Genomic DNA, 26,151 nt, shown 5'->3' with positions numbered 1-26,151 from the left:
CTTTATTCATCTCCTTGCCTCCCATCTCCCCCAGAGAGCCTGACCCCCAGCCCGGACCTCTTCATCCTTCCCCCAGGCAGAGTTGGGGGGAAGCGGGAAGTGTGGGCACTCTCGGCCCTCCATTATCCTCCTGATCCCCCCATTTTAGCTCAAGCCTAACGGGGGTCAGACTATACTGAGCAATCCCCCCCACCCCTGCCCAGGTTTCCTCAAACTCATCTCAAGAATTTCTTCCAGCCCAGGGACTGCCCCAGCGTCCTCTCCGAAGGAGGCTGGCGGGACTGACACCCACATGCAGACCTGGCCTCGGGGGCCCCGTCTGTCCTTCTCAACCCAATATGGGCAGAGAGGGCAGCTCCACGATGCACCCACGCTGCTCCCGGCGTTACCTGTCCGGGCTCTGCCCAGTGACATCACTACCAGAGCAGGGGGCTCAGGCCTCACATCGCCAGCCCCTAGCTCTGGACCTGCATCACACCAGCCCGGTGCCTCCTCCTACCAGGGCTGGTCACCCTCTCTCTACGCTGCCTCCTTGGTCCCCAGCCCCTTTCCCGTGCCACCTGAACGAAGAGCCCACACGTTCAGAAAACGTTGCAACAATCGCGATTCTTCTTTCTTGGGACAGGGTCCATGAGCAGAAGCCTCCCTGTGCACGCACAGTTCTCGGGGCCCGGCAAGGCTTCTAAGCAACAGAAGGGGTCACATGTCCCCCAGGTCTGTCCTGCCCCAGCTTCTGACCCCTGTAGCATATGGGGGTTCCAGCTGATCCCTGCCAATAGGGATGTGGGAAAGTCACCGACAGTCTCCCACGTGGCTGAACATGCACCCCTGCGAAGGGCATGGCTGTCTGGGACTTGGGTGGGCTCTGCGAACGAGACTCGATCCGATGCCATGTGTGAGCACATGAGGCTCTGAGCGTGGCTGTGATGCTGACTGACCATGTGACTGACCACTCGTGAAGGTGACTGCGTGTGGGGCTCCAGTGTGTCTGAGACTGCGTGCACACACGGGTGTGCAGCCAGCCTGTGTATAAGTCTGGGTGTCCACACGCATGGGTCTGCTGCCTGAGTGCGTGTGGGGAGGTGAGTAGGGTGTTACAGGTGTCCTGCCTCTTGGTGTGGCTGACGTCACCTTCGTGTAATTGTCATGAGTCCCACGCCTCTGCTGGCAGAGTGGGGCAGCTGCCCTGGGCCCCATCAGCAGAGGGCCCAAAACACTCAAAGACCATGGGACAGAGACAGACACACCTAAAGGGACAGGAACAGACAAGCTGAGAAGGGCATAGATGGCCCCCAATGGGCAGAGAGAAATAGCCCATGTGACACCAAGGACATGACCTGCTCCTTCAAAGCACACATGAGTGTAGCCCATAACAGCAGACAGGGAAGCTGAGACACAAAGGGACACGGGTGGTCCAGTCGAGGCACATTTGTCACAGGGGTAGGGGCCTCTGAGACACTAATGTTGAGTCCTGGGCTCACGCATGGGGAGAAGTACCACCCATGGGTGTGCAAGCCCCACTCAGCCCTTACGGCACTCGACTCCTGCTCTGGGCCTGACCCTTCTGGGAAAAGAGGTGACCCACGCCTGGAGCCCTGGGTCAGCTGGGCCCAGGCGCACCCACTGTGGGGGCGGCCTCGGTATGGACTGCAACCCACAGCAGCTGGAGTCCAAGAGCCTCTGGCCAAGTGTAGCCCCTCCCCCCTCCCCTACTCCTGGCCCAGGCACAGGGCAAGGAGGGCTAGCCCACCTGGTCCTCTGCATAGGGTCACGTGAACGGCCCTCTGAGCACCTCCCTGCCTCGGCTCAGGCATTGTCCCACCGGTCACCCCGCCGCAGAGATGCCTCTGGACACACAGGAAGGTGCAGGCAAGCAGAGAGGGCTGTCTGCGTCTGTCTCTCCGGTTTTCTGGTGTGGCTGGAGCAACATTGTCACATCGTCCATGCTGGGCTTCTCACACCACCCTAACTCCCCCGGGGTCCCTGGGACGGGGAGCCACCAGGGTGCCTTGGGGTGGCACCCCTGTTGCCCAAGTAGGGAGGAGGCCAGTGGGGGCCCATTGTGGGAGAGTCTCCGGTCCAGGGACCGGGGGTGCACAGGAGCAGGAGCAGGGCGAGGACACAGAAAGGCCTCCCAGCAAGGGCAGCTGTTTCCAATAGCGGCTCCTCGGCAGTGGTGCTAGGTGGGGGATGGGTCTCCTCAGAGGACCCTTTGCCAGCGCCCTGCCTGGGGAACCCCCAAAGGGCCGGCTCTGCCCCATGAGGCCTGGGTGGCTCCAGCCCCAGGTCAGGTTTCCCACCCCCCCAGCGGCTCCACCCACCTGCTTCCCCAAGGGTCAGAGAAGGGAAGTCTCCACCCCCAGCTCCTGCTGAGTCCAGCCAGCCAGGAACAGACCCCTGCCGCCTAGCTCCTGGCGGGAAGTTCCAGCAGCCCAGCCTGGCACAAGCCACAGCTCCCACGCCGGGACCCAGCCTGGCCCCGGACTGACTTTTTTTTCCAGCGGGCAGCCCAGGGGAGGAGGTCAGGGGTGTGGGGCAGAGAGCAGGTAAGGTGCACCCCTCCCCATCCCCCCGCAGACACCCTTGGAACAGTACACGCACAACCAGCCACACGTCACACCAAGGGACACACCAGGACCAAAGGCTGTGCTCACACACTCAACCCCAAGGCCATGCTGGGCGGGCCAGGAACGACCTAAGTCACCCTCCACTCTACTGGACAAACACTCCAGACAATCCACCACAGCGCACACTGCAAAATCCACATACATTTGTAAGTGGAGGAGTCAGTGTTTTCCAGTGTGTTCGTGGGGCTTTGTGACTATCACCACTATCTCGTTTTAGTGCTTTCCCATCACCCCAAAACGAAGCCTGTGCCCCTGAGCAGTCACTCCCATTCTCCCTTGCTCCCAGGCCCCCCGGAACACTGACCTCGTCCCTGTCTCCACGGATGTGCCCGTTCTGGACATCTCGCGTAAGTGGACTCACACGCTGAGCGGCCCTTGGATCCTGCTTTGTGTGTGACGCCATGTTTCACGGGGCATCGGCTTCGTAGCGTTTATCAGCACTGTGCTTCATTCCCCTCGAAGGCTGCATCAGAGCCCCGTGTGGATGGACTGTCGGTTCACCGGTGGACAGTTTAGGGTGCTTCCATGTTTTGGTGGCTGAATAATGCTGCTGTGAACACTCGTGTGCACGTTTTGTGGGGATGTATGATTTTATTAAAATTACACAAATTTGTATCTCTAATGACCAAGTGTGAGCAAGTAGGTTAAGTACCTCAAGTCCGTTCATATGCGCCCCAAGAGGGGGGGTCCAGAGCCACTGACCTGCAATCCCAACAGTGCCCCAAAACCAAGGTTCAATCCCCCATTCCTAGGCTAACCCCCCACTTCTGCCCCAGGATGGGGAGCGGCTCCAAGGATCGGACTGCAATCCAGTCCGTGAAGGGATTTGGCCAAGAGAGCGGCCGTTTGGCAGTTGGGGCCCAGGACGGAGGCGGAGAAGGGGCGCGACCCGGCCCCTCCGCTAGTTTCAGCCCGCAGCCCACGCAGCTCGCGCAGCTCGCGGCCTCCGCGCCCGCCTCCCACGCCACCCAGGAGAGCGCGGCGCGGGCGCCAAGGCGGCCAGGTGCGGCGAGAGCCCCGGCCCTCGCGGGCGGCCCACGCCCCCTCCCCACGCCGCCGCCCCCGCCGAGGAAACAGGAAGGGGTGCGCAGCGTCGGCGGCGGCGCTGGGAGGAAGCTCAGGAAGTCGCCGCGGGTGCGGAGCTTATCTGGGGCCGCAGCCGGACCCCTGGCCTCGTGCCCTGCTCGGGCTGGACAGAGGATGGGGGCGGCGGGAGGACAGGGCTTGATCACCTGGCGGAGAGCCCTGCCCACCTCGCCCCAAGCCACAACTGTCACAACTGGGCTACTGAGGGTGGCGCCGAGGACAGCGACAGGACTTCACTGAGCCAGGCTGTAACCCCCGACCCCCTCCCGCCACAGACGCAAGCAGGTGACCCAGTGGTCTGCGTCTCACCCCAGGACACCCCACCTCTCCCACAGCACACACTACTCTGCCCCCACCACCCACCCTGACCCCCCAAAACAAAGACTGCTTCCCCCAGCAGGAGACTGCATGCTGCTGGTTGGGAGGGGGCGGGTTTTTGGGGGGAGGAATGAAGGTTGTTTGTTTCAGTGTTTACAAAGCTGGGTCTTTTCCTAGGGAGGGGCCAGGATGGGGACTGTCCCTGGGCACCCCCCCTGCAGGCCACTGGCAGGGACAATGGGCTCCAGCACCTGGCGCTCCCCCCACCCCATGAGTATTTGCTTTGCTTCCTGGAGTGGGGGGCCTTGTTTGTTTCCGCATAAGCACAGCTGGAACAGGCGTCCTCCTTGCCCACCTGCAGGGATGGGGACCCCACACCGAGGCTCATGCCATGGCCAAGTGCGGGCAAGGCCAGCGCCCCCTCCAGGCCTGGGTGCAGGTGCTTCCTCCTGGGCCTCCTAGCTGAGTGTGGCCGCAGATGGCCTCACGCCTCCTCAGCACCCCGCACTGGGGGAGGCCTGGCTGACACGCCCGGTCCCAGGCCGTGGCCCCCTGCACGCGGAGCTGTGTCTCCAAGGGCCCGGGCTGGCAGGCCCCCATCTTTCCCACCACCTCCCCTTGCTCAGTCCAGCTGGGGTGGTGGCCAGTGTGGGGAGGACACGGGGGAGCTGCTGCTGGAGCCCATGAGAGGACCCCAGGTTGGGCAAACAGAGGGGCCAGGTACTGGGCTGGAATGGTGGGACCCCAGGTGGCAGCTTGGGAAGGGGCAGAGGTGGGGCGGGGGCAGGGAGAGAGGCGTGTGTGGGCAGGGGTGGGGAGCACACAGTGGCGAAGTAGGAATTAACGTTTTGGTTTTTTAAATCCGGAGACTAGTTTGTGGCTCGCCCCTCTTCCAGATGTTCTTTCAAAGGCTCCCAGTCTGGGGAGGCCGTGGGACCCGGGCTGCCCTTTAAAGTCGGCCGGGCCGGCTCCTTTCGGCACTGTACGTGGGGGGGTTTGGCTCCCTGCTTTGAGAAGTTACACAACCCTGGCCAGTGCCCTGAGGCCCCATCTGCAACCCTGGCACAGCCCCTCCTGTGTCCCAGCCCCCACCTTTTGGAAGCTGCTGAGAAGCCGTGTGTGTGGGACAGGACACCACTGAGTACAGGCCCCCACCCGACCATGTGTGCGCCCCAGAAACAGTGTTCTCCACGGGAAGATCCAGGCTCAAGCTGCAGGCCAGGGCCTCACACAGGCCCGCCCACAGAGTCGGCCACCGGCATCTGCCCTCGGTGGCTCCATGGCCAAAGGCCCAGGCCCCATGGCTGAATCTCTTTCCATGTCAGTGTCAGTTCTGATCGGTTCCAGCAGCTTCTGTGCTGTGGTGAATAGGCCACAAAGGGGGCCCTGTGCTGAGCCTGAAGAGCACGTCACCGGGGCTGGGCAGGGCACCCCACTTTCCTCCCAGCCTGTGTCTCTCAGCATCTAGGGGTGGCTCTGCACCTGCGCCCACACCTGGTCCAGTTGGGATATCCCCACGCTAGTCAAGTGAACTTTGTCCCAGAAGCCCACCGTGCTCCCTTCCCCCAAGACGCGTCCACTCCCAGGACTTTTGCGTGGGGCTGTAGTGGAAAAAGGGTCTTGACAGATGTATTCAGATCTCGAGGTGCGGTGACTCTGGATTACCCTGGTGATCCTAAACCCAGAGGCAAAGACCCTTGTAAGAGAGAGAAGAGGCAAGGATTGGAAGGATGGAACCACCAGAAGCAAGAAGTTGTTCTCCCCTGGAGGAAGCTTGAACCTGACACCTTGATTGCAGGCAGTGACATTGATTTTGGCCTTCTGGCCTCCAGAACTGAGAGCAAAGAAATTTCCACTGTTAAGCCACCTGGTTTCTGCTCATTTTTACAGCAGCCCCAGGAAACAAATACAGATGGCCTCTGAGAGATGGGGACAGGGCTCAGGTCCCCCATTGTCCAGGGCTTGGCAGGAGCAGGACTGGGAAAGACATGCTGAGCCTCTGCTCAGGACCGGGGCCGCCAGAGGTGTCTGAGGCTTCCACAGACGGGATAGAGGGTGAAGGGGTGGGGTGGGGGCTCGGTTCTGCTGGTTCAGGCCAAAGGCCTCCGGGGACGGGGGGGCTGGGCCACCCGGCGCACTGTGACAGGAGCCCACGGGGAGGTACTGCTGGGACTCAGCAGAGGGCCGTGTCCCTAAAACTGAGGCGTCCACCCCCCCGCCCCCCAGGGTTCTGATTGATTTGAACCTTCCTCAGCCACAGGTGGACGGAGGGGCTGCCCTTTGCCCCGCCTCCCCCAGCACAGCCGGGCTGGCCTCAGCAGCAGGGTGGGAGCACTGGGGGTGGGCAGCGACCAAGACGGCCAGGAGGCCATGCCCAGGCAGTGCTGGGAGTGCTGGGACCTGTCTAGGTGCGAGGGGCCAGCTGCCCCGGGGAAAGCTCCCGAGGGCCGTCCTCCTCCTGCCCCTTCGCCGAGGCCCCTGGACCCGTCCTGACTGCCAGCCCCGCACTGGGCCGCCCCCGCCTTATGCTCTAAGCCTGGACACGGGGCCACATCCCAAGGCTCACACGGGAGGAGCCCGGGAGTGTGGCCGCTCCGGCAAACCCAAGTCTGCTCAGCTTGCGCTTCCATGTGTCCCCTCAAGTTCAACAGGACACGTCCAGCTGCTCAGGCCAGGACCTGCAGCCCCTTCATGTCCAAGGCTACTCCCTGAGCCTCACCGGCCACACAGTCCTCCCGACCCTCTGCGGCCGCATTGCTTCGGCGCAGGTCCATGCTCCTCCTCACGCGTTCCAGCCCCGCTGCGGCCTTGTGGAGCCTGCGCTGCCGCTGTCACTGCGTATGTACAGCGGCCCCAGGTCGGCTGCACCCTGCGGCCGGCAGGCCTGTTGGCAGTGCAGCGGCCGTGCTGGTGGCCCGGGTCTCACCCCACCCTTACGCTTCCTGGCTGTGTGACTTGGGGCCCATCCTGGAACCTCCTGGTGCCTCAGTTTCCTCATCTCTGAAACAGGGGCAGTAGTCCCTGTTGTACAGACTGACAGGAGCTGGTCAGGGTCAGTTCTCATGGTCCTTATTTCGTGACCCTGCTGACGGCTCCACCACAAAGGCCCCCTGTACCTCTGCTCTGCCAGGACCGCAGGGACAAGGCCCACTCCGGCGACCCTCGAGCCCGCCCACCTGGTGGGAAGAAGCCTGATGATGCCAAGTGCTCCACCTGCCACAGGATGGATGGGGGGGCCGGGGTGCAGACCCCCAAGCCTACACGGCTGTGAGGGGAGGCCAGGGTTCCACGCTTCCCTCTCCCAAGCATATGCAGGGTCCCTGGCCAGCCTGTCCAGCTCCACAAAGGGGGCCGTGTCCACCCTCCCAGGGCCGCAGGAAACGGCCTGGCCTCGCCTGCAGCCAGGGCCAGCGACTCTGGCTTCCCTTCAGGCCCGTTTCCTTTATCCGGTTGTTTTGCTCTGGGTTCTCACAGCTCGGCCCTCCCTCCCCTCCACTTCCACCCCTCCCCCATTCCAGAGCGGAGCGGGCGGATATGCGCCGTTTTAGGGCCCAGGAGTGTCCCCCCCACCCCCCAGTCCACCCTCTGGAGCGGGAGTCCAGTCCGGTGTCGCAAGCCGCCCCCTGCTGCCCAAGGCTGGGAGCGCTGCCCCGTCCACGTGAAGTCTACCCCGCAGGGGCCCCAAACGTGCGTGCGCACGACAACAGCCCAGCGCCGGCTACCGAGGGGCCCATCCCGGGGTGGCCCAGCCCACGGCCAGCAGGCGAAGGGAAGAACCGGACCGCAGCGCCAGCTCGGTTTATTGAGGCCTCTCAGGGCTCCCATCTTGAAGTCCTGGGCCCTCCAGAGAGCCCGGGCAGCGACGGGGCTGGGGCCAGGACCCAGCGGCCGGCCGACGTCGTGGCCAAACGAGGCTCCCGCCCAGGCCCCGCGCAGGCGCACTAGGAGCCCTCCGCGGCCGAGGCGCGCAGTGCGAACAGCTTCTCCCAGCAGGTGGCGACGGCGTCCAGGGCGCGCAGTAAGAGCCGCCTCCGACCGCGGCGCTGGCCAAGGCCACGGCGTGACTGGGGCCGCCGGCTCCTCTGTCGGAGACGAGGCGGTCAGCGAGCCCGCGCGGTCCCCGCGCCCGACCCCCGCAGTGCGCGTCCAGCCCCTGAGGGGACCGCAGCCTCGTTAGTGGCCCCCGAACGCGCGGGAGGGGAGGGTCTGGACCGCCACGCCCTCGGACGCACACGAGGGGACCGCAGCCTCTTTAGTGGGCCCCCCGAACCGCGGGAGGGGAGGGTCTGGACCGCCACGCCCTCGGGGACGCACACCTGGCGCAGGGTCCAGCAGTGGCGCCGCATCACCGCCTCCGTGCGCAGGGCCACGGTCCACGCCGCTTTCTCTAGCGCCCCGCGGCGGCCGCCAGCCACCACGCCGCGCAGAGTCCGCCCCAGGGTCGCGATGGACAGCAGGATACTATGCTCCTGGCAGGGAAGAGGAAATCCGGGCCTGGGGAAAGAGCGCTATGGGACGCCGGGGGGAAGCGGGCTGCAGGGTGAGGATGGGGGCAGGCCCCCATACCTTCTGGACGCCACAAGAGGCTCCCACCCGACCCCGCCGTCGGGGGGCCGCCGCTCCAGTCTGGTTTTTCTGAGTGAAATGGAGGTGTCTGAAGCCTGTCCCACCCCGCCTCACAGCGGCCTGCAGGTCCTCGAAGATGACAGCGCGGTAGTGACGGAGCACGTCCGGGACGCTGCAGGCACGGAGCCTGGCCCAGACTGGTGCGGCTCCCAGCAGCGCCAGCAGGAGCGCCCAAAGTGCAGGCTTGTGGGGCACCTGGAAGGGCCCCAGGTCAGGGAGGGTCACCCAGGCCCGTGCAGGGGCCTCCCCTCCAGCAGCCTGCAGGCGGTTTGCTTCGGTGCCCTCCCCACCCCCCAGGGGAATTTCTGAGCAGGTCTAATGAAACGGAGGTGGCACTGTGCTGTCCGGCGAAGGGCCTTGGCACAGGTCTGGCAGGATACACCCCAGCTGTTTTAGGCTTTAAAGAGAGAGAGACACAGGCCTGCAGACCCACAGCTCGGTGCTGAGGCACCGGGTGAGGGGCCGGAGGGGACAGTTCCAGAGGCAGGAGCACTGGCGCCCTGGTGTGTGTGGGAGCCAGAAGCCAAGTGTCCACACGACCGGAGGGCACAACTGGCCTAGGTCTGAGGCACAGCCTCGCCTCTGGCTGTGCCCTGACCCACCCGCCCCCTCCTGGGCACAGCGCCCCCATGCGCCGGCACACTGCTCACCTCTGGGTTCCCACAGCCCAGGGCTGTTCAGCGGTGGCTCTGCCCTCCCCACCGGAGGCTGAGGCAGCTCCCACCATCAACGGCTCTGCTACGATCAGCTAAGAGCCATGGGAACTGGGGTCCCCTTGCACCCCCAACCCAACCAGGACAGGGGTGAAGGCTGAGCTCAAGGCCACACCCCCCTGGAAGGGGAAAGCTTGGGGAAACCCCCAGAGGTGATGGAAGGGGGCAGCAAGCACTCCACTTGAAGGTCAACCCCTGCCCTGAGAGGGGACCAGCTCCCATGGGTAGAAGCCCCCACCCCCAGAAGTCCACACACCAAAGAGAAAGAGCAGCTGTCCCCAGGCCCCCAGCCCCCAAGCCGCCGGAGTCAGACAGGGGCAGGAAACTCAGTCATGTGAACCGAGGGAGACCAGGACTCGGCTTCCCAGCCCCGGCCGGGGGCCTCGGCACAGCCCGGCCAGCTCCTAGACCTGGCGTCTGCGGGGCGCCTGCTGGAGGAGCTATGGTTAGCTGCGCCCCTCTCGACCCCCAACGTGCTGGTCGTGACGCCAAGCCAAGTCACCCCTGCGCCTGCTATGGGTCAGAGGTCACAGTGAGAACCGGAGCACGAGCACCGGCACTGGAAGGATGTCCTAGTGGGGCACCTTGGTCGCCCAGGGGGTCCTCAGGCAGCCTGGCCTCCCTGCCCCCTCACAGCCACACATACACAGGGTCCCAAGGCTTGGGCCACCCCCACCCCGCAACACTCGCTGCCAGGAAAGGCCAGGCCGAGCACCCAGGGCCAGGCCTCAGTGGCCATGATGGGAACCAAGGGGGATTTCCGGGTCAGTGGGGTACAGCAGAACGAGCAGCCTGTCCAGGGCCCAAGCGATCCCCGTCCCCAGTGGCCGAGCTGCTCACCATGAGCCTCTCCAGTCAGGCCCTCCCCTACTCCTGCCAGTGTGACTGGAACATGATCCTGAGGTCCCGGGGGGCAGTGCAGCGGCCACTCCAGGTCCCACTCCGAGCCCTGGACGGGCAGCAGCAGGGCGGCTGGCGGCAGGCGGACACGGCTTTTGAAGTTGGCTCCTCCGAGCAAAGGCGGGAGGGAGCGGGAGGGAGGCCCAGGTCCCAGCCCTGCCCCCTCCCCTCCCCACCCCTATCCAATCGCTTCTTCAATTAACCTGACCCTGGAGCCCAGCCGCGCCGGGCTCTCTTCCCACCCAGTGGGTCTTGGACTAAGCCATCAGCCCCAGGGAGACGTGCTCTGGGGAGGAGGGGGTGGGGTGCCCAAGAGGTAGAGGGCAATACAACCAGGGGGTGAGGGAGCCAGACAAGTGGGGGCTGCCTGCACCCCTCCTCCGGGTCTTCCTCCGTGGTCTGCAAGTACTGCCCTCCCAGGAACTGGCCGCTGGCAGAAACAGGTGAGCAGGACCTAATCGCCCTGTAGCGGCCAGCCCCAGCAGCCTGACACCCAGGGATCCTGCCTCAGCAGGTCCCAGGAGCGGGACTTCCCGCTGGCCAGCGCTCGGCAGAGAGGTGCCGCCTGCTGCCAGACCCTCTTGGCTCAGGGGGGTTTTTCGGTGGGGGAGGCCATGGCTGCTTACCCAAAGAGGCTTGTGGGGGACTAGGGCTGCTACCCTCCCCAGCAGCGCCTTAGAGGGTGGCCCCTGGAACCCAGGAGCCTTGAGTTGCAGCAACAACATGTCGGTGAAAGAGAAGCTGACTGCGTTTTCGCCATGGAGAAACGGAGGCCAACTCAAAGCATTTGAGAAAACCCCAAAACAGTCACGTGAGGATAATCTAGATGCTCTGGAACTTTCCAAGGCCCTGCAGGAGGCCTCACCTGACATCAAGGCCAGAGGAAGTACCCAGGAGAAGCCACGCCCCACTCAGGGCACAGAAGGCCACCAGAAGCCCTGTGACAACCAAGTCACCGCCCTTCCTGGGCGTTGGTTTCCACGTCTGCAGAGACTGCTGGCTTTCAGGCCCCTGAACGCTTCAGGATCCACTCTTCAGGGTAACAAGGAGACCCCTCCACCTCCTCCACAGGACGGTCTGGGCACGGCGCACGCCCCCCCCGCCCCAGAGAACTGGCAGGACTCCAACGGCACGGGCACGCACACACGCGGGGAGCCGAGGCCATGCCCCTAAGTCTGCCAGGCATGCACCTCTCAGGTCAGAGACGAAGAGTTACTAGTGGTTTAGGGTGCTTGCTGGTTATAAATCCACCTGCAATTGTGAAAAAACCTCTTACTGGCGACCCCGTCCTCCGACAGGCCCAGGAGGCGCTTCAGGAAGCGGGCTGTGTGAACTCACAGCCTGCAAGTGCTTTCATGCAGCTCTGCAGCTCCAGAGGAGACACCGAGTCACCAGGCAATGTGCACGGCCCCGCCTTCCCCACAAGACTGTGCCAAGTCACGCAGCTTCCTCTGCAGGTCCGGCTGTCGCTGTGGGCAGCAGGCGTCCTCGCAAACAAGAACACCTGAGCCCCGGAAGGAGACTGAACTGGGGCAGGCCAGGAGCACCAAGCAAACAGGTCACAAGACCCTAACCACTCCCTAGAAAAGCTTTAATCAGAGCAGACAACAGCTCAGACCCCACCCCCTACCCCCCACCGCCCACAGGGACCACAGTCAAAAGGTGTTCTTGATGCGGGCGGCCACCAGCACGAGGACCTCGCCAACCTTCCTCTGCCAGTGGGCGATGTCCTTGGACACGGCGCACCACAGCTCCCCGTGCCGCGGCTCCGCGTTCTCACAGCGCCGCCTCACCTCCTCCCGCTGTTCCTGGTGGGGACCCAGCGCTCGTGAGGCACGGCTCCTCCCAGGCCCCTTCTCCCGCTTGCTGCACAGCCCCGGGCTCTGGGGACATCCCCACTACACCCCACGGGACCTGGGACACACAGATGCTGAGCCGAGCCAAGCGCCCTCCGTCTGTGCCTCGCACGAGGGCCCAGAGTCCGCCTTTCTCGAACAGGGAGCTTCCCAGTTTCTGCTTCCCGTGGGCACCCCAGGACAGCCTGGCCGCCCCCAGCTCTGTGAGGGGACATCCGCCCAGGCTCCCATGGAAGCCGCACTGGCCTCAGGCCTGGGAGGACAGAGGTGCAAGGACAGGGCCCGGCCTCCAGTCCCATTTCTACAGTGGCCCTAGGCCTTGGCAGCAGCTGAGCCACTAAGAGATGCTGACAGGCCACTTAAAATAGCCCGACCTCTAAAGCGCAGACAGGGAAGCCAGAAGCCATAACCAAGGGCAGGGATGTCAGGAGCGAGCGCCGTGCTCCCCGGTGGGCCCCATGGGCTGCGTGTGGGGCAACACGTGGGCACCTCACCTCTGAGCCGTGCTGCAGCTCGAACTTGTAGAAGAGTGCCCAGGCGTCCCCCAGGTCTGAGTCGATCTTCACCGTGCGGTGGAACCACTCCCTGGCCTTGGTGATCTTCCGCTCACTCCAGAACAGCCTGTCGGGAGCACAGCGTGGCCCACGGTGAGGGGCCGCTCTGGGAACAGGCCGCAGGAGCGACAGATGGCCTCGCGGAGGCCCAGCGCTGGCCTCCTTGGACCAGAACCCGCAGCCATGTGGGGCGGATGACAAGCACGGTGGCCCCCTGTGGGTGTGGCACCCTCACTTTCGTCCTCCTGTCAAGCCGTTGGGCCCCCACCACAGGGGCTGAGGAATGGGGCCACCTGGAAACCGCTCCAGACCACAGACCCGAACTGTCCTCCAAGCGGCCCAAGTGCTTCTTCAAACATCCACACACAGTGAGAACTGCAAGCTTTTAAACGACTACTTCCCAGGAAAGACAAGGGGGTGAAGGTTACCCTGAAGCACTAAACTGAGGCTTTCGTTTGCGAAATGTCAGCCTTCCCCCCGGGGACACTTCTGGGTCACCCTGCCACACTGAGGACCCGGGCCCACAGCAGACTCAGACACCAGACACCAGGCCCATGTGAGGACCTCGGGGGCCAGGTTAGGGCCATGGGAGCCCTGCCGTGTCTGGCAGGACAGGATGAGGGTCCACCCTCTGCCCAGCTTGGCCTCCCTCTGCAGCCAGAGGCACCAGCGGAGAGGGCAGCACCGCTTGCCTGCCCCGGAGAAGCTGCCTGGGCTGGGCACAGACAGAACACAGAATAGCTTTACGCTCTGATAGCTTGATTGTTTTTTAAGCCTTGCGGAATTCTTAATTGCTTGGTGTTAGATAAACTGAGATTTAAAGAGCACAAACCCCGATAGCACGCACACACGGCGCCAGCCTGGAAACAGCAAGGAGGGCCTTGTTGACTTTAGCAAAGCCTTTTACGAGGTTTTATGGCCGCCTGTCCGAGGGGCACACCGACGAGTCCCTCTGGGAGGTGGAAGCACTGGGCAGGAGGCAGGGAGCCCTGGCTGGGCCTCAGGAGCCTATGGGGAGCCCTTGGCTTAAACAGCACAAGAGTGCCAGCTGCGACGCGAAGAAAAGGAGCCAGGGTCCTGCTCAGGCTTCGAAGGCACGTGGGAGTTGCAGGCCACACGTGCCACGGACGCCCCCACCCCCAGACTCTGCCTGAGACCCTCCTCCCCACGCCCTGCGGTCACCTCCCAGAATCCTCTGACCACACGCAGCCCCTGCCCGGCACTCAGGTCCCACTGCTTGCAGAATGCCACCCCCCTTCTAGGAGGACAGAGACCCTGTGGGGTCAGGGTGGCTCTCAAGGCCCTCTACTCACTGGCCACAACCTCGCCCAATTTTCCTGAGCTCCCTCCCATGCCCTGCACGCCTCCCCAGGGCGCTCGAGCCCTTAGCCCGGGCACACCAAAGCGGGAGGCGGCCTCTGGCACATGCGTCTCCTCACCCAGGCCACCGACTGGGCCTGCCCAGAAGGCCCTGGATTGCTCCCAGGTCCCCAACGGTTCCCCCTGACACAATGAGAATGACTTTCTCGCCTGCAGCCCTTTTCAAGCAAAGGAACTTTGCTTATTGCTTAGACTCTGCGTGCACCACCGTCAGCTGCTTTCCCTCCGCCTTGCAACCAGGACACGTGTAGGTACACGCTAGAAAGGGACAGAGACAGAAAAGCAGTCCCATCCACACGAGCCAGGGCCAGAAGGGCCCAGGGAGGGGTCTGAGGCAGCCCAGGCAACCTAGGTGGCACGCATCTGTGTGCCCCCTGCTGGGTGATGTGTCAGCCTCAGATAAAACCAAATCACTTCGTCACAGAGCTTCGGGGGTCAAGGTCCAGGGCAGCCTGCCCTGTTCCAGGGACCAGGCAGACGCCGGCGAGAGGCCCGGTCGGGTCTGAGGGTCAGCAGCCCCACGAGACCCCCACTCACTTGGCCACAGCCAGGAGCACGTGGGGGTCGTGCTCACACTTCTTCAGGGCATCCACGCTCTTGGTCTTCCTCTGGGGTCTTGCCTCCAGGAAGACGGCTTCAGACCACAGGACACCTGGAATCGGGCACAAAGATACCTAAGTAAGCTCTCAGAGACGCACCCATCCATACGCAGGCTGCCCCGAGCAGGGCCTGCGAAGGAAGTTTCTAACCTGGGGTGTCCATAGACCTGCTCAGGGGAGGCCACATGTGCCCACCCAGCCTCACCCAGCCCGCTGGTGCCTGGAGCCACAGCAGCCCCAGTGGCACACAGTGGAGAACCCTCTGGGGGCGACTGGGTTGGAAGTGCCAAAAACCGTCAAGGTTTCGTTCCCACTCGCTCAGTAATTTCACATCTGAGAATTTACTGGAACAAAACAACCAGAAGTGCTGATGAAGATGCACGCAGGAAAACAATAATCAAACTAATACCAGATTAAAATCAAGCAACACGTAAGCGGTGTACGGGCATTTTCACACGAAGAATTCTACGAAGTCGCCAAAACATTTCCATTTTTAAAGAGTCAACGATAACAGAAAATTCTCAGAAAGTTTTCAGCTTTAAAAAAAGGCGCAAAGCTAAACAGCCAGTGCAACTCTAACTTTGTGCAGCGACACAAGCTGTAGAGACACGAGCGAGCTGCGGGCGGTGGCTTCTGCGCGGTGGCGTCACGGAGCCTCCTTTTCACTCCAGGTGCTGGCACTGCACGTGCACTAGCTACTCAGACTCAGGGCGACAGGGCAAAAGCTAAGCTGTGAAGGAAAATGATGCGGACGTCCAGCTCCCCCACTGAGGCTGGGCCTGGGCCTCGGAGGCCTCGGCGAGCAGGCGCAGGGCACCGTGCGCAGAGCAAGCCGGCCTGGGCCGGGACGCGGAGCCTCACCGGAGCTGGGGCACTCCTGCAGCGCCTTGGCCATGAGCGTGTTGGCGATGTTCTTCAGCCCCGCACGGTACTCCAGCCTCACGGACTCCAACCTGGGACAGAGACCAGAGAGGGAGGTCCAGCACCGTCCACCGACAGCCCGGCCACGGGCCTGGCTGCAGTTCTGGAAGCCCCGGGGAGCCATGGGCCTGGAGCTGCCCACCCAGCGGAGCGGGGAGATGCCGGGGCCACCTGCTGTTGGGCCACCGTACGTACTCCCGCAGCCGAGCCCTGGGACCCCGAACTTGAGCAGGTACACGTGAGGATGGGCAGGGTTAGGGCACACTGGCATGCTGGGGCTGCTGGGAGAGAGAACGCCACAGCGGCGCTCGGGACCTGCCCATCCAAAGTCTCCTTCAGCTTCCCCCTCACGCTCCAGCCCTGACAGCGACCTACACTGCACTCTGGGCATCCCCAGGGAAAGAATGCCAGCTCACAGACGGACTCCTGTGCTTCCCTCAAGGCCTTGCCCAGACGCTGGCCCTTCTGTGGAGTGGCTTTCTTGGCGTCATCTGTCCCTGATCCCTCACCGTTAGCTGACTCCTCTGGACGGCCTCTGTCAGCGCACAAACGGCACCGAACCATCCACAGGCCCAGCTGAGCAGGCCGTGATCCCCCAGCCAGCAGCTGCCACTCCTGCCGCAGGGCCTGAGCTGGACGAGTGACACCACAGGAGAGGCCACGTGCGGGCAGCCGGCCAAGGGGCGCGCAGGGCAAGGACTCACCACAGGCCGGGGTTCTTCGGGTTCTTCAGGCGAGACTTCTCCAAAATGGCCCGAGCTCGGGTCAGCTGCCCAATCTTCTCCTCCAGCCGGGAAAGCAAGAGCCACAGCGGGGTAGAGTGGGGACACTTCTTCAACTGTGGCCAACAAAGACAAGAAGACAGCCTCGGCTGGTGGCCGGGAGGGACTGCGAGAGCTGTGTCCGGCTCCTCGAGCCAGGAGTTGGGACTGCCCGTGTCGTGGAGACCCGCCCACTTCACACTTGGGTGGGAGCGAGATGTGCACGCCGTGCGCGCGTACGGGGCGTGCACCCAGCCGCCTGTACGTCAGAGGTGCCGTAGCCCGTACTTCGTTGAGGGCAGCACATGCAGCTTTGAGGGACCCTGGGAGTCCTGGGGCTTGGGGACGTCAGCAGGGTCCAGAAGGAAAAGCACGGGACTGAGTGAGGGGACTGGGGCCCAGCCTCCCTCTGCCCCCAAGGCCGCCGCTCTACTCCAGGGTGTGTGGTGCAGCAGAGGCTCACCCCTTGGCTGTAGGCTTCTCGCGCCTTCTCCGTGAGCCCCTCCTGCTCCTCGATCTGCCCCTTCATCATCCACAGCTTGGGGAAGTCCTCGTAGTGCCTCAGGGCCTCCTCGCACAGCTCCTGGGCCGCCTCGATGTTGCCCAGCACCCACTCCAGCTTCACGGACTTCATGAACACCTAGAGCGGGCACGCTGTCAGGCAGCCCAGCCCCGCCCCACCCTGTCTGGACGCAACAGCCAGTCCCCTCTGGCTTGGGCCCAGCCTCCAGCACGGTGCCTGGACTGGGATGGTGCCACCGCGATACCTGCCCAAGATCACGCAACAGGTCACCGCACATACCGTCCACCCTGCTGTACCTGATGTACTCTGTGAGCTTGTGGGACGGGGGCGGTACGCACACCCGAGGACGTTTTAAAGTGGCACCTGAACAGCGAGCCAGAGCATCTCGGCCTCGGTCCCCCCAGCCCCTGGCGCCGCAGGGCCAGCGGCCTGTGTGGCACAGCAGCTCTGCTCACCCGGGCGGTGGGGGCGCTGCTCCGAGCCTTGGCCAGCAGCCTCCGGGCCCGCTCGTACTCATTGTTCTCGGACTCCAGCTTCACGGCCGCCAGCCAGATCTCCTCGCTGTTGGGGTTGGCCTGCAGGGTGACACAGTGACATCGAGATGGGCTCGGAACAGAAACAGTCAGGGCTAGAGCGCACTTCGTCAAGAGCAGCCAGCCCGGAGCCAAGCCGGGCCTCGCTCTGCTGCTGACAGGCTGATCCCAGCACTTCCAGGGACAAAGCCACGTCCAGCCCGAGAACGCGGACGCACCTTGGCACGAGCCGGCCCGCGTCACTGGTGCGGACGCGGGGCCTCCACAGCGCTGCAGAACGGTGCCGGTGGTGGCACAGCCGTCCTCTCCAGGACGCCCTGAGCCTCTGCGGGCTCCCGAAGCCAGAGCGTGTCCCTATCCCCCTACCCACGTGGGCCCGACCTGCTCTTTCCCGCGCCTGCCGACGAGGACCTGGCGCTGCAGTGTCCAGGTGGGCAGCACAGAAAGATGCCCAAGAGACTGCTGACAGTGTGGAGAGGACTCCCCAGGGTCAGAGCTCTGCCACGTACACCCCAGAGTCCAGCGGACACTTGGCAGTGCAATCGCAGCCTCCTGATAGCACGGCCACCCACTGGGCACACGCAGGCTGACCACGCCACAAGCCTGGGGCGCGGCCCTAGTGACAGGAAGCAGTGCCCAGGCGGATGGCGGGAGAATCTGTGACTGCTCAGAAGAGTGATGCCCTCAGACAGACAGCGGAGAGCAAAGGCCAGCGCTAGGCCAGCTCTAGGCCGTCCCCGCTCACGGAGTTCACTCAAGAAACAAAGTGCTAGGCCGGCCTGCGTTACGAAGATCGACATATGCAGCGCCGCGCAGTTTATGAGAAGGTAGATGCCACAAACCACTAACATCTACCTCGTCATAAAGGGTTAGGACGTTGTACGTGACAGGGAAAATAAGGTACTTCGAAAAACTGCACGGCTCGTGGCATCGGCCACAGTAAACCGGGCTGGGTACAGCTGTGTGAACTTAACTCTGCCCATCCAAGGGGCCGCATGTGAGCCCAGCACCCATCCCTGTGCTCGGGCTGCGGGGCACAGCCTAACTTCTGTGCAGGAGTGTGGCTGCCACCTGCTCCTCTGCTCCCCCACCTGATGTCCTGTGCTCTGTATTCTGGTACATTTAGCTGGTGGTCACACTGCGTGTAGGTGACCAAGAGGTAAGCATCCACCAGCTGGGCCATTTTTCCTCTTCTCAGGCCCCTCGGCCAGGAAAGCAGCCCGAGTCCCGCCCAGCACTGAGCAGGGTGCAAGCTGGGAGGTGTGCTCGCCAGAGCCCTGAGGCTCTAGCTGCCCCTCACGCACCTGGAAGGCCAGAGCCAGGATGCTCCTCGCCGCAGGCACGTCTCCCGCCAGCCACTTGGACTTGGCGCCCATGAGCCACAGCACCTCTGCTTTGGGGCAGTGGGCCACGGCCCTCTGCAGAAGTGCCTCCAGGGACTCCCTGCAAGACAGAGGGCCACAGTCACCACCAGAGCGCACGGGGCACGCGCAGCCATGGCGTGGGCACTGGAAAGACAGTTACTGCTCCAAAGTCCGGCCCCATCAATGATTGACCAGGTTTTACAGCGGGGAGAGCGCAAGGGAACCGTCCGTCTCCATAAAGGCCTTCACATCCACGCTGCAGAGAGCTACAAAGCAACGCATTGTTCGAATAGCAGAGTCGGGGGGAGGGCTTCTCCGGAGACCCGTTTACAGCCGCGTATCCCGGACGGGGCAATAACGTCACGGCCTGGGTGACAGGAGAGGCCTTTTCATCTTCAACCGCAGATCCGCCGATAAGGATTATGACTCCAGTCTATTCTGTGGCATCCAGAGAAACCGTCTTTTCGGAAGAAAGTTATTTTAGATCACTATTGAGCAAGACCGTCAGACTGGGGGCCAGGTGCGAAGCCCCCCCCGCCTCGTGCAGCCCAACAGCCACCAGACACCGGGCACGGGTGAGCTCTCTGGGCCACATCAGCAAGACGGAGTGAGCGCACGGAGGCGAGGCCAGCGCAGAGGAAAGCCTGACAGCACTGGAACCAAGGCCGGACCCCTAGCCCTCTGTCCCCATCGCTCCGGGAGCCGGCCAGATGGAAGGGCCACCAGAGGCGGGGGCTGGGAAGTGCTTTCTGAGCCCAGGACCAATAGCAGCAGTGCCACCGAGGCCACAGCTGACAGGAGAGGTACTGCGCCGAGCCTGGACTGTCTGAGGTGAACTCATCCAGGCTGAGCCAGCACAACCATCTCAAAATGTCCCCAAAGGAGTTAACTTCAGAACACCAGACCAGCTGGCGGGAGAGGGGAGGGCACAAGAGCTTCGGCAACACAGAAAGACACCCCGGAAAGACTGAGGGGGAACAACGCCAGGAAGGAGAGGAACGAGCGCTGAGCGTGCCCGGCGGGGCCCGGCCCCCACCCCAGCACCCCGGGGGCAGCACTGCGAGCCCCACGCCTGGGCGGGCCCCCTCACACCAGGCATTGCGACACCTCAGTGAATCAGCAGTTGCCGCCAATAAGGCAGGCCCAAAAGGTTTTTTCAATTAAAGAGTACAATTAGAGAAAATTGTCAAGGACCTCCTCGGAGCACAAGCAGCCCAGCCTGAGTGAAAACATGCCTGCCCGGGCCCCGAGCCGCCTGCCCAGCCCCCGCGGGCTCAGCGGCAGGCGCCGAGCCAGAGGCCCCTCGGTGCCTCAGTTTCTCAACACAGAACAGGGACCATGCTGCCACAGAAGCAGCCACGAGGGCAGTGCCTGCTGCCAAGTCCCAAGTGCCACGGAAACCCCGCCCCGTCCCAGAGGGCTGTGCGGCCCGGCCCGGCCCGCCCCCCACGTACCGGGTGCCGTGGTTCTTCTCGAAGTACGCAGCACGCAGCCACACGCTCTTCTTGCTGGGGAACACCTGCAGGGCGTAGGCGTAGATGGCACGTGCGCACTCCAGGGCGTTGTGGGCCACACACTAGAGCGGAGAGACAGGGTCACTGCGCGTCACGCACAGTGGTCCCTTCGCAAAGACCAGGCGTGATACGTATTTTCAACGATAAAAGTCCCATTCAGTGGAAACCTGTGAAACACAGGTGACACGAAGAACGGAGGGAAAAGCCTCCCGGGACGCGGAGGGCAGCTCCGTACACACTGCGGCTCTCTCCAGATGCTTTCCCGACTCGAGAGCGATTTCCCCCGGGCTAGCGCTGAGCCAACGCATCACAAGAAAAAGCAGTCACGATGGGCAGCGATGATCCCCCCCCATGACCCAACCCCAGACACTCACGGGAACACTGAGCCTCACACAGGCCTCAGCGCTGGACACACACTGACCCCTCGAGAGAACCTGCCGCCCTCCATACCAGGAAGCGGTTTTGTGTCTTGGAGTGAGGGACAAGCCACCGGGAAGTAATGTAAACATGGCATACAGCGGGGCAGGGAGGGCACCCGAGCCACCCGAGGCCACTTGCCAGACGGACCGCTGCCTTCTCCGAGACCACTAGCAAGCCTCCTGGGTGCTGAAGGTCACCAGGGTGGAAATGGGTGTGCAGGAGGAAAAAGAGCGGAGATGCAGCTAAGTCTCCCCCATTCAGACCGGGGCCCTCCTTGGTCACATGGCCTCATCCGAGTCAACCAACACAGGAACCCGGAAGGGCCCTGCCCTGGGCATGTCGTGACCAGGAGCGTCTGTAGAGGTGAGGGAGGGCGCCCGCTGACTGCCAGCCCCCACAGGCTGGTCTGTGCCCCTCCCCATGACTCCCGACCAAGGTCCTGAAGACCAGTTACAAAGCCTTCTGACCTCCATGGACCCACAGAATCAAGCGACAGTGTGCCCAGTGTCTCGGGTGTGGGCGGGCTGGGCCAGGCCAGTCCCTGGACAGTGAAAGCACACCAACGACTCAGGTCTCCCTCAGATGACAAAGCTCTTTGAAAGACGCCTGTGCTGACTCTAGTCCACGTGAGACAGACAAGGAACGAGAGGGAGCCTGAATCGGCTTGTTTCCTTCTCCCCCGTGCCGCCCTGGCCTCCAACGCTGTCAGAAGCAGTAAGGAAAGCAGGCAGAGGCTGTCTCACCGCAAGCTGAGAGGAGGCGTGGGGCCCGGGGCCGGGGCTCGGGGCCCGGGGCGGCAAGCATGCCTAAGATTCTCTTCCAACAGGCCGTGTGGGTCCCCATCAGGGCACCCTTCACGTGTTCGCGTGTCATTGCTCACTGAGCTACCCCTATGTATTTGGATGTCGTGAACGTCACGCGATAAAGAGCTGTTAAAAGCCACTGCGAGTGGCCATGTCTTGACCCCTGACGAGGAGAGTGAGCACATGCAGGACTCGAGCTGTTTGCGTGAGGCTCATGTGGGTGATGCCGGGGTGCACGTGAGCCCCCAGCACAGGCAAGGCCCGGTCTCTCCCGAGGTGAACGAGCGAGTGCCCAGGGAAATAGAGAGGGAAGCTTGCGACACTGTAGGTTCCCATGAATAAGCTCGAATAAAATGTGGACAAAAATCAGCACTTGGCAAATATCGCAGGAATAACTGATACAAGCCAAAAAGGTCGTTAATGGACCCGCAAACTAGCAGGTCAGAGTTCGGCAAGAAATGGGACGTTTACTTAGTCTCAAAGTGTCTCCCTACAAAATGCTAATTAAAAAACAAAACAAAACAAAACAAAACAGTGACCTTCCAGGAAGAAACCTGCAGATGGCCCCCGAGCTGGTCAGTGTCATGGGCACATCCATCTCCCAATGCAGCCCACCTACAGGACACGGCACCTGCCAAGACACAGACCCTCAACCCGACAGCAAGCGGGTGGCGGCCAGGCCGAAGGTCTCTGCAGAACACTGGCCTGCATTCCTCGAAACCGAAAGACTCGTGGAAAACAGAGACCGACCACACTGCGGTCAGTACGTGGCCCACGCAGGCACTGTGGTCACACGCTCGGGCTAAAGAAACTGCTCCTTAAGGCTGCAATAGAGCCGAGAGGTGGCAGGGCCCCAACCCACCTGTGCCATCTGCCGCCCCCCCAGCCCCACCCCAGCCCGCAGGGCCGCACTCACGCTGTCGGCATCTTCCATCCACGTGTGCTTCCGGTCTTCCTCCTCAATCCCGATTCCAATCACGGCACGCATGACTGCCTGGCAGGTAGCCACACTGCCAGCCTTGTCACACTCTTCGGCATCCTAAAAGAAGAACGCAAGACTGGATCTGCCGTGCTGAGCTGCAGCGGCCCAAACAGAGAGAGCCGGCAGGTGGTGTGGGCTCCGATGCCTTCGGACCGTCTGTCCTGCTCGAGCTGTGCCCATCCCTGCCACCTAGCAGGTGACTGCTTGACACACACCTGATGAAGCTGCACCCACCACTCTAAGCACCAGCTGGGCACCAGGTGCTGTATGGGCAACGCGGCGGCCATAAGAGGTCCTGATGCGTTAGAAACCTCCCAAGTAGCTTGACTAGACGACAAGTTCATGGACACTGGGGTCCGTTGGTCCAGGAGAAACACGCCAACCACACAGACAGACCTGTTAGGGCCCCACACCGAGACGGGGAGACGGGAACCTGGGGCGCAGAGGGGACCAGTCACTGGGCAGTCCACCAGGCAGGTGGGCGGCCAGACCAGCACTCGGCCTCGGGGGCAAGAACAGCGTGGGACGCAGAAATGCACCACTGCGGTCTCCTGCCACCCATCAGGAAAGGGCTGACAATGCCACAAGCACAACACACGGTTCTCCCAAAAATAAAAACGTGAATGACTTTTAAATGTCTGAAAAGAAGTTCGAAGCCCTCCTTTTTAAAACGCTCAGTAAGCTACGCAGAACATGTCACCCACGTCACGCAGCAACACGGAAATGCGCGCTGGCCCCCGAGGCAGAGGGGCGCAGGTGTTCGGACGCGGCCGGAGAGCGCACGCCGACCTCTGTGGGGGCCTTGCGTGCCCTCTGTCAGAATAAAAGGTGCATGTGTTGGCCGAGCGACTCCACAGTAAGGACTTCACCCGACAAATGTGTTCACATGCATGCAGAGCCACGGAAGCACCAGGACACCTGGGCGGCAGGAGAGTGGACAGCCTCGCGCTGCGTCGTCAGGGTGGCGGGCGCTGTGCTGGCAGAGGCAGCTGGACGTGCCACCCCGGGGACTGAGCTGGACGTGCGCTGAGTGCAGCGTGGCATCAGAAAAGCATCCCAAGGCCAAGACGCGAGGAGAGGGTGCGCGCTAGCACGGCGGGAGGCCGGCGAAGAGCAAGGGGTGGTGGCCACGGGCGGGGCGACGGCTTGAGCCTGGCCCAAGGGGCCTGTGGGTCTGCCGCAGTGGGGCAGGAAGGCTCTGGGGGTGAGCCACCCAGCGAGCCACATGGTCGGCCCTGTCCAACTGCCACGTGGAGGGCAGTATACAGCAGGTGCCGTGGGGGCCGGAGGCGGCAGGTCTGCCGAGCGGGCAGCAGTGGGGTGACGAGAGGCACCTGGACTCGAGAGGGGTGTGAAGGGAGACGAGCTGCTCGTGGACAGGCGCCGTGCGAGGGGGTCCCGCAGCGACCCACGAGGCGGAACTGTGGGGCCGTCTACTGAGGTGAGGAAGACGGGGGACAAGAAAGTTGGGGGGCAAGCCGCGAGACGTGTTCTGGACACAGCAGGTTGGGGTGCCGCCTCACAGCCCAGCGGATGCGAGGCGTGGGGGGCGCCCGGAGCAGAGTCCACGTTTGGGCTTTCCCGGCACACAAACTCCTTTCTCAGCAACAGGTGTGATGAGCTCGCCAAAGAGGTGAGCACGGAAGTCTCGAAAAGGGACTTTGGGCCAAACCACCCAAGTATTTAGAACGTGAGGAGAAGGCAAGCCAGCAAAAGAGGCGGAACAACAGGACAGCAAGGCGCGTGTGTGCGCGACGCAGGTCGGGGGTCGGCCGCTGAGGCTCCTGAGACGGGCTGCAGGCGCACCATGGGGTCAGTGTCTCCGGGACTGGGTTCTAGAAAGAAGGGGGAAGTGGGAAGTGAAAAGGCAGGGATCAAATGTCAGTCAAGAGAGTCTGGAACATAGCAGGTACTCAATAAACAGAGACCTGCTCAGGAGCCAAACGCCCAGAAGTCATCACGCTCTTCGTAGGACATCATGAGAAATTTACTCGGTCACCTTACGAAGACTGAACGTAAAGCTGGTGTCCATTCAGGACCTTCACTACATTCTGGTATAACCAAGTAGTAGCAAAAAGCACATTTTCAGGAAATCTCAAAATGAATAAAGGTCCAGCTCAGGCCGTGTACTCTCTGCACACTGGCACAGTCAGTGATGGCCTGAAAGCTGCCGAAAGGACAGGGCACCTGCCATCACCTCCTGCCGTCACCCTCCCTGACAAGGTGGAAAGGCAGGCCAGCAGGCGAACTCGCCAGGTGCACCCCACAGGGAGTTCAGGAGCGGGAGTCGGTGCAGGAGGCACCTCCGGGGCAGACAGGGCTCGGCCCCGCTCTACTCTGCCACACGGTCACCGGGCCCAGGAGCAGCCGTGCACCCTGTGGGGACACAAGCAAGCGTGGTGCTGCTGGTCAAGGCCCTCCCTCCTGAAACAGCCAGATCCTCAGACAAAACCCACGAGGCAGTGCTTGTCAGGACACCAGACGCCAGTCACGAAGGGCTATGGGGACAGACACAGTCAGGGGAGCCCACGTCCGCCCCGGTGCAGGGAGAGCACCCAGGAGAGGCTGGTGGAGGAGGGAGCACCGGCAGCTCCAGAAGACCCAGAAGGCCAGAGGACACGGACCGAGCACGAGGGGACACTCCAGCCTGCCCCACGGAGGGCCCCGCCAGAGCATGAGCGCTTGGAAAGAGCCAGTCGAAGGGACTGGCAAGAGCAACGCTCAGAGGTCACAGGGCCCAGGAACGGTCCCCACCGGCCAGGCTGGAAACCCCCAACACACGCAGGGCACGGGGCAGCGTGCACAGAGAGGTCCTGCCTCCAAAAGAGAATGGGCCCGACTGTCCCCGACTGCCCACGTCTCGGGTCTAGCCTAGCAAAGCATCAGAGCAAGACCTAAAGGGCCAAAACGTCTCCAATGACCGCACTCAACACAGAAGTCCACGGTCCACAGGAGCACAGAGACGTCCAGTGCCCAGCAAGGAAGAATCACACTATCTGGCAACAAATCAAAGATTACCGGGCACGAAGGAAACAGGAAAATACAAGTCACAATGAGGGGAAAAGGCATCTCCCGAATCGACCCAGAGCGGACGCAGATGCTGGAACGAGCAACCACTGCGCCTGCGCTGCACACGTGCGCATGGGAGAGACACGGAGGACGTGTTTAAAAGACCCAAATTAAATCCCTAGAAATGAAAACTGCAGCGGTGACACAGCAGCAGGCTAGACATCGCCGAAGGTCAGTGAGACGCAGGACGAAGCGACAGAGGCTCCTCGAAACGAGACAGAGAGAAAAGAGCAGTTTTGAAAGATGGCCAGAGCATCAGCGTGCCGTGCGGGCTGACGGCCACTCAGCGAGCAACACCAGACACCGGCCCCCACGGCCGAGAGCGAGACAGGGGCGTGGGCTCCCTCCGCTGCCATGTGCCCCCGCGCCGGAGGTTCTCACCACAGCAGACGGGGAATAAAAGACATCCGGACTGGAAACAGGGAAGTGATATGGTCTTACAGAGAGAGAACCCTAAAGAATCCAGTGAAACTACTGCGATTTCATAAACGTTTTTAGCAAGATCACAGGACACAAACTCAATGTTCAAAAATCAACTCTATTTTTATACACTAAAAGTCAATAATCCGAAAATAAACGAGAAAAATTCTACTTATAATAGT

General features: G+C 62.5%; 2 protein-coding genes across 3 annotated transcripts in view; both read right to left on the bottom strand.

The window, feature by feature from the left end:
• Positions 1-7,618: 7,618 nt before the first annotated feature.
• Positions 7,619-10,995, bottom strand: CUNH20orf204 (chromosome unknown C20orf204 homolog). Its single transcript, XM_025039877.1, has 4 exons — positions 10,897-10,995; positions 8,598-8,972; positions 8,348-8,500; positions 7,619-8,113 (listed from the first exon to the last, which is right to left on the bottom strand). Exons 1-4 carry the CDS (start codon positions 10,993-10,995, stop codon positions 7,973-7,975), a joined length of 768 nt encoding a protein of 255 aa, XP_024895645.1. The 3' UTR covers positions 7,619-7,972.
• An 852-nt stretch (positions 10,996-11,847) lies between these two features.
• PRPF6 (pre-mRNA processing factor 6) overlaps positions 11,848-26,151 on the bottom strand; it is a 29,490-nt gene continuing 15,186 nt past the window's right edge. The window contains exons 12-21 of one of the 2 annotated variants that reach the window (XM_006921992.3): positions 22,415-22,537; positions 20,216-20,337; positions 18,702-18,840; positions 17,320-17,439; positions 16,805-16,981; positions 16,285-16,418; positions 15,521-15,612; positions 14,598-14,712; positions 12,621-12,747; positions 11,848-12,078 (exon numbers count right to left, since the gene is read on the bottom strand). In XM_006921992.3, coding sequence (XP_006922054.1) covers positions 11,926-12,078; positions 12,621-12,747; positions 14,598-14,712; positions 15,521-15,612; positions 16,285-16,418; positions 16,805-16,981; positions 17,320-17,439; positions 18,702-18,840; positions 20,216-20,337; positions 22,415-22,537 — 1,302 coding nt within the window. In that variant the 3' untranslated portion in view covers positions 11,848-11,925. The remainder of the gene's footprint in view (positions 12,079-12,620; positions 12,748-14,597; positions 14,713-15,520; positions 15,613-16,284; positions 16,419-16,804; positions 16,982-17,319; positions 17,440-18,701; positions 18,841-20,215; positions 20,338-22,414; positions 22,538-26,151) is intronic. The other variant, XM_025039788.1, reaches the window with a different exon arrangement.

Source organism: Pteropus alecto, unplaced genomic scaffold (genome assembly GCF_000325575.1).
Source record: "Pteropus alecto unplaced genomic scaffold, ASM32557v1 scaffold45, whole genome shotgun sequence".
Classification (NCBI taxonomy): Eukaryota; Metazoa; Chordata; class Mammalia; order Chiroptera; family Pteropodidae; genus Pteropus; species Pteropus alecto.
This window is presented reverse-complemented; position numbering and strand designations above follow the sequence as displayed.